At 39.1% G+C, this 8008-nt stretch overlaps 1 protein-coding gene across 1 annotated transcript; it reads right to left on the bottom strand.

The window, feature by feature from the left end:
- Positions 1–3864: 3864 nt before the first annotated feature.
- Positions 3865–7005, bottom strand: LOC117324259 (melanopsin-B-like). Its single transcript, XM_033880031.1, has one exon. The coding sequence runs from the start codon at positions 6585–6587 to the stop codon at positions 5388–5390; it is 1200 nt and encodes a 399-aa protein (XP_033735922.1). The 5' UTR covers positions 6588–7005; the 3' UTR covers positions 3865–5387.
- Positions 7006–8008: the final 1003 nt, after the last annotated feature.

Here is an 8008-nt window from a genome sequence, read left to right as displayed (position 1 = left end):
TCAAACAGGACACAATTAATGTATCTCGAGATTGAATGTATATATATACCTGTATACTCTCTGCAGGTCGAGAGCAGTGACAACTCACAACAGAACACTACACAATTCGTGTATAATTTCCTGGTGGCTGCTCGACAAAAGGGTCCTGTTAGTAACATTTTAATAATGGACGAATTGAACATATATTGTAGCTCCATCTGCATCCGAGCGGAAATTTTACATGATGCTAATTAAGTTAAGCTGTCTCGGAACACCTTACAAATTTTCTCTACTCATAAAACTATCCCTCAAAACAGACCATTACAATCTTTCTAGGACTTAAAATCCTCTCCTAAGACATCCATATTATAATCGAACTCACCGAATGCATCACTTTGCATCGGGAAATAGTATATTTAACACTTGATTGTGTGTACAGAAGTACTCTTATAAAATATAACGAAAGTAGATTTTCTGTCTCTTTGTTTCTTTATTATTTTGTGAATATTTGTGAATATTTGTGACTCTTTGTAACTGTGTAACCTTGTGAATATCTATGACTCTTTGTAGCTGGGTAACCTTGTGAATATCTATGACTCTTTGCCACTTTGTTACCTTGTGAATATCTGTGACTCTTTGTAACTGTGTTACCTTGTGACTATCTATGACTCTTTGCCACTTTGTTACTTTGTGATTATCTGTGACTCTTTGTAACTGTGTAACCTTGTCAATATCTATGACCCTTTGCCACTTTGTTACCTTGTGAATATCTGTGACCCTTTGCCACTTTGTTACCTTGTAAATATCTGTCAGTCTTTGTAACTCCTGTTAACTAGTGAATATTTGTGACTCTTTGTAACTGTGTTACCTTGTGAATATCTATGACTCTGTCACCTTGTGAATATCTGTGACTCTGTCACCTTGTGAATATCTGTGACTCTTTGCCACTTTGTTACCTTGTGAATAGCTTTGACTCTTTGTTACCTTGTGAATATCTGTAACTCTTTGTAACTGTGTAACCTTGTCAATAGCTTTGACTCTTTGCCACTTTGTTACCTCGTGACTATCTGTGACTCAATGTAACTTTGTAACCTAGTGAATATCTGTGACTCTGTCACCTTGTGAATATCTGTGACTCTTTGCCACTTTGTTACCTTGTAAATAGCTTTGACTCTTTGTTACCTTGTGAATATCTGTAACTCTTTGTAACTGTGTAACCTTGTCAATAGCTTTGACTCTTTGTAACTGTGTAACCTTGTGAATATCTGTGACTCTGTCACCTTGTGAATATCTGACTCTTTATCACTTTGTTAGCTTGTGAATATCTGTGACCCTTTGCCACTTTGTTAGCTTGTGAATATCTGACTCTTTGCCACTTTGTTACCTTGTGAATATCTGACTCTTTGCCACTTTGTTACCTTGTAAATATCTGTCAGTCTTTGTAACTCCTGTAAACTAGTTAATATTTGTGACTCTTTGTAACTGTGTTACCTTGTGAATATCTGTGACTCTGTCACCTTGTGAATATCTGATTCTTTGCCACTTTGTTAGCTTGTGAATATCTGTGACTCTTTGTAACTGTGTTACCTTGTGAATATCTGTGACCCTTTGCCACTTTGTTACCTTGTGAATATCTGTGACTCTTTGTCACTCTGTTACCTTGTGAATATCTGTGACCCTTTGCCACTCTGTTACCTTGTGAATATCTGCGACTCTTTGCCACTTTGTTACTTTGTTACCTTGTGAATGGCTTCGAAGCAATCAGCAGTGAAAATATAAGATTTTGCAGTGAAAATAAAGTTTTGCCGTGAAAACAAAGTTGTTCGTTTTTGACCAATCAGAGCGAACCTTTGGTTTCACCTCATTGATACTTGCCGATTTTTCCAATCGAAACGAAGATAGATAAATTGGTTATTTTGCTGTATTTCTGAAACAATAGTATTTGACAAAATACTCACTTGATGTAAGCTATTCATACACATATTCTCCAATAACAGCAGAAAACGCTTAAAATGGCGCCGTCAAGTTGACGTGGAGTACATATCAAAAAGTGATGACGTCATGAATTATATTGCTGATTCCCGCAGTTTTTGACACTATCAATTTTCCAATGTTTTTAATTTTGTTTTTAAATATATAAAATGCAATAAAAAGAAAATTAAATGGTTTCCTGTTTGATATAACATATATTTCACTCGTATGACAAAATATTTCGATGTTTTTCACTCATGCTTCGCACTCCTGAAAATATCGATATTCTGCAAACTCGTGAAATATATGTTATATTAAACGGGAAACCATTCAATATCCTCTATTTATTTGTGTAGCTACTGTATGTACGGAAGGATGATATTCAGTTCTTCTAAATTCTCGTCACTTGTAGGTTTTGTGTTTATCAAAAAGTTAACTATTGTTGTGTAATTCCTCCGCACGGTTCTTCGACCAGTCCGTAGGGAGTGCCGAACCTTAATACATAGCATATAAAAATCTATTTCAGTTACAAATGCTCTTTTGTTTGACTGAGTTTTCTGTAAAGAATATCATACACAGAGACCGCGAGGTGATAATGTGATTTTAACGTGTAAACTGATGAAGTGTGGATATACCACCGCCTCATCTGTGTTGTCACGAAGTATAAGTCAATACACAACGCTAACTCAGTTTGTCTGTGTTTACCGGAACTCTTCCCTAAAAACCACCTTCGTCAGCTCAAATCTCACTAAAACATATATATACATGCATATATAAACATAAAGACACAGTGAGTACGTAAACTGTACTATAAAAACGTCGACTAACTTTAAAGTTTTAAATTACCGGACAGTAAAAAAATATCCTAAATTAAGGAATGTTAAAGCCACATACTCCCAAACAACCTAAAATTCTAGTTGCACACATGTATTAATTGCAATCCAAGATGCTCGTTCACGCTCACCTAACATTAAAATGACCACTGGCCTGGACACTTGACCGGGGGAGTCCTTAATACAATAACTCGCCACCTTTATTTTGTCGCGGAACCGAGAACGAGGCTTTTACAACGTGCACTGCACATAAACTTAAAACTACATACATGACCGTTGTTTACATATCGAGTATACGTGGTATTTGCCTAATGATGCTTTCATTTAAACATATCAACATAATATTCGCGTAATAAATAAACAAAATAAACAAACATACATATAAATTCTTAATTTAAAAATGTAGCAATATGCATACAACAAAACACCGATAACATTTTAGATTGGTGAAGTTGACAATGTTCAAAAGCTAACCAGCAATCCAATAGACGTCCGGCAAACCGGAATACGAGTCTAACCCTTTTCTTCTCTAGCTAAGTTCCAACGAATCATTTCCTTTCCTAAGGAAATACTCGAGTTTTTGCCGATTCCAGTGCCATTTACCTCTCTTTTTTGGCCGAATCTGTCTGTGTTTTGGCCGAATCTGTCTGTGTTTTGGCCGAATCAGTCTTTTGGCCGAATCTGTCTGTGTTTTGGCAGGCTCGCGCATTCGGCGTTTTCCTATTTTGTATCTATAGACTGATATTTCGCATAGAAAAGTTGGTCTGCCGGACCCAGTTATTATTTTTGGGAATTTCCCGTATACTTTCATAAATACACATTCCTCCAGTTTTTTATTTATTAAGTCTGAAAACTGTAAAGAGCTCGAAATGTAAACATTTCTTTGGGAGTATGTGGCTTTTATATTAATGCACTTCATGTACCTGTGTTGAGATTATCAGAGGATAACACGAGTTACTCCCCTTTATGTACACACCACTTCGACCAAAGCTGTTTCTCTCTAATCCTTTCCCTCTACATTGTTTCTTGTGTAATGTGGGAGTAATGATCTATAATGCATATTCAATACAAACACCACCACTGTACTTTTTAAATCAAAGATATTTATTTATAAAAAAAAATCTAAAAAGTATTCAAACGTTATCGTGGAAATGTTATTAACAATATTATGACCTGCATAAATGTAAATGACAAAAAAGTAAACAAAATTACCACCCCACCCTTATATCACAGAAGTACTCACCTCTCGAGAGAGGAAAGTGTTAGTAGTCTTGGGAGCTCGTGTCTTGAGAGACAACATGAAGGCTAGTTCTTATCTAAATTGCGAGATAACTTGAAGTCTGGCCTGAACCATCTTGATAGATAATATGGATCCTGGTTTTATTGATAGTAGGATATAGATTGTTTCAGCTTTACCTACCACGAGAGATACATACATTTAGCGTTACATCAACATATGATTATTACAAGCAGGCATGGAAAACTGATCTACAGGAACATGCACTACGTACTTTCTAATGGCCACAGGGGCATGCTAATCCATCCTGATGACCACAGGGACACGATAATCCACCTTGATGACCACAGGGTAATGATAACCCACCCTGATGGCCACAGGGGAATGATAACCCACCCTGATGGCCACAGGGGCATGATAACCCACCCTGATGGCCACAGGGGCATGATAACCCACTCTGATGGCCACAGGGGAATGATAACCCACCCTGATGGCCACAGGGGCATGATAACCCACCCTGATGGCCACAGGGGAATGATAACCCACCCTGATGGCCACAGGGGTATGATAACCCACTCTGATGGCCACAGTGGCACGATAACCTACACTGGTGACCACAGGGGAATGATCACCCACCTTGATGACCACAGTGGCACGATAATCTACACTGGTGACCACATGGGAATGATAATCCACCCTGATGACCACAAGGGCATGATGGTCCACATTGATGACCACAGGACACGATAATCCACCCTGGTGACCACAGAGGCATGATTATCCATCCTGATGACAACAGAGGCATGATTATCCACCCTGATGATAGCAGGGAAATGATAATCCACCTTGATGACCACAGGGCATGATAATCCATCCTGATGACCACAGGGCATGATTATCCACCCTGATGACCACAGAGGCATGATAATTCACCCTGATGATCACAGGGGAATGATAATCCACCCTGATGACCACAGAGGCATGATAATCCATCCTGATGACCACAGGGCATGATTATCCACCCTGATGACCACAGGGGCATGATAATTCACCCTGATGATCACAGGGGAATGATAATCCACCCTGATGACCACAGAGGCATGATAATCCATCCTGATGACCACAGGGGCATGATAATCCACCATTCAAAAATTCTGCGGTGATTACGTAAGCTTAGTCTCACTGTTTGTTATAATAATACACGAGTCTATGAATAGTATATAGACCATAATAAATCCTCAACACAATGTTGAAGTGTTGGGCAAATACACCAGATACACTAACTACTAAGCAGCTATTGAAACCTACAACATAAGAGACCGGCTCTTTATCGAATCAACATATCGCTCAAAATGTCACTGGTGTTCTTAAGCTTCCGGTTCAGGGCCCGTCTGTGCTTCTCCATTTTCATCATCATTTCCGGCATACTTGTCGGATTTCTTACTAATTCGTTTGTACTTGTCACGCTTACAAAACGACTTTTTGAGATGCATGCGCATGTTTGTGTTATGGAGAAAATATATGATTGGTTTGACAAAGGCCGCGGCATGGGTCATCCATACGAGAACCCGGATGACGTTAGCGGAAATGACGACATTCCTTTCATAGAGATCGACGTAGGTGATGATGATGTGGGGGTACCACAGCAAGATCACGACAAAGGTGGTTATCAAGTACGTCTTCACTAGCTCGTAGTCTCTCTTTGACAAATAGTACACTCGTTTCATTCCTTCCGGTTCAGGTTTCTTTGTTATGTTTTCTTTTTCATCTTCCTCGTCAGTAGAAGATTCGTTGCTTTCGTATCCGTCCTCGGTATAACGTACCACCTTACCAATAGTTGGCTTCTTCCGTTTCCTACCGGCATCCTGGAACTTCAGCTGTTGGCGTTTGAGTCTTGCTGAATACGTATCACCGGAAGCTACGTCATTCACTTCGAGTGTCATGGCACCTTCTGGTGACATATTTTCACGCAACTTTTTAATACGAATGAAAATCAATACGTAACACAATGCCAGAAAAACAATAGGTATTCCGAATGTGATCGCAGTCGAAAAGTGCATTTGTCGGACGTTTTCGTCGTAGTTCATAGCACATTGGTACTGGTTGGTGAAATAAGCCACTTCCCCCCAACCCGAGACTGGAAACAGCGACAAGATCACATCAAATGTCCAAAGGGCAGCGATAGCAATGATCATAACGAGCCTTTGAAATATTTCAAAATGGCGGGAGGGTTTGTAGATCATCAAAGCCCTTTCAAAAGCAAGAAATAATAACGTGTGCATGTTTATGAGGATACAAAAGTTAGCAAAGAACTGTTGTAGTTTACAAATGTCGAATGACAGGCTCCAGCCGTCATCCAATACAGCTAGCACACTGAACGATGTCCAGAATCCGGCCCCTAAAATATCCACGAAGGCTAGGTTCGCCACAAAATATTTGGCCGGAATCCTCATTCGCTTTCGTCGAAAAAATACGAAGAGAAACAACACATTGAAGACAAGTGTTAGAACCGCAATAACGGCAATGGAAATACCGAATCCGTACTTCGTTTCATCAGGCGTCGCCATTTTGTAGGAATAATGACGGGTATCCTATAGAAAGACGGCGAGTTGTTATCTACATGCGAGTATATCCCTGTCCTGTTCAACCGATCACAGACTTTTCTATAAAAATATGGCGACCATTTTGTCCCAACACTACACTTTACATTAACTGTATATCTCCGTGTAAGGACGGGTGAATTAAATATTAATCACCGATCTTCTGTCTGTTTTACGTAGTCCACATACACATTGATATCAACGTAGCTTCACTTGGTGTCAAGGACTACAAAAATCAATTTCTCGTTTATAGCCGCTCTCAGGTAAACAGGTGTGTTGTCAGTATTAAACACCGTTAGTAAATATATGTTTCAATATTGAGGCCTCCTTATGACAGACCGTCTCGCTCCATTGGAACTGTCTGGTGGTAGTCTTATTAAGGCAGGGGAGATTCGTGTCTTAGCCTGCGAGATTGTAAGAACTAGATTTGTAGTCGGGCCATTGGTTTACAACCCTAAGCAACAACACAATTACTATCCTAAAGCCTTGTATTGTTGGGATAGGCTTACCGCTACAGAATTCATTACACCTTATTGTGTATGTAATAGTCAAAGTAAACACAGGTAAATAGCCGTGCTGGTAATGGTCTTTATTAAAGGTGAATAGAAGACTTTGGATATTTTTTGTGCTATATAAGTATACACGTGTGTTAATGTACACGTGTAGTGTGGAGTATGTATATGTACCAGATATGGTCACTATACACGTGTACATGGGGGAGGGGGCTTAGGACATATAACAAACGAGGGCTGATTGATAAGTTGTGAGCCTCATATTGAAGGATTTGAATTTTGCCAGACATATTGTATTATTGTTCAACATAATCCCCTTCAGTATCTACACACTTTTGCCAGCGGTGTTTAAGGGCCTCAATGTCTCTTTTATAGAACTCCCTTTCTTGGATGTTCAGAAAGTCATCCACTGCATGTTAGGGTTAGGGTTAGGGTGTCTGAAATAGCTGTTTTAAGTTTTGGAAATAGATGAAAGTCTTATGGTGCCGGATCAGGTGAATAAGTTGTATACTCAATTAATCTAAAGCCAAAATCGTGAATGGCAGCCATGGCAATGACAGACTCTTTTACCCTAACCCTAACCAATTGTTGTCCATTTTGCAAAAGCCGCTTGTCTTGTTTACTTTAGAGTACTACCTCGTCGATACAAATTACCCAAATGAGACCAGTCCTTGGATACACGGACCAATATAGACAGAGAATAGTAGGACTTAAAAAGAGCATCCTTGAGTACCTCCTTTAATACGAGGCTTACAACTTATCAATCAGCCCTCGTAAACACTTTGAATATATATTGCGGAAACACATTGAATATATATTGCATAAACACATTGAATATATATTGCGTAAACACATTCATTGAATATATATTGCGGA

This window comes from Pecten maximus, chromosome 3 (genome assembly GCF_902652985.1).
Source record: "Pecten maximus chromosome 3, xPecMax1.1, whole genome shotgun sequence".
Lineage (NCBI taxonomy): Eukaryota > Metazoa > Mollusca > Bivalvia > Pectinida > Pectinidae > Pecten > Pecten maximus.
This window is presented reverse-complemented; position numbering and strand designations above follow the sequence as displayed.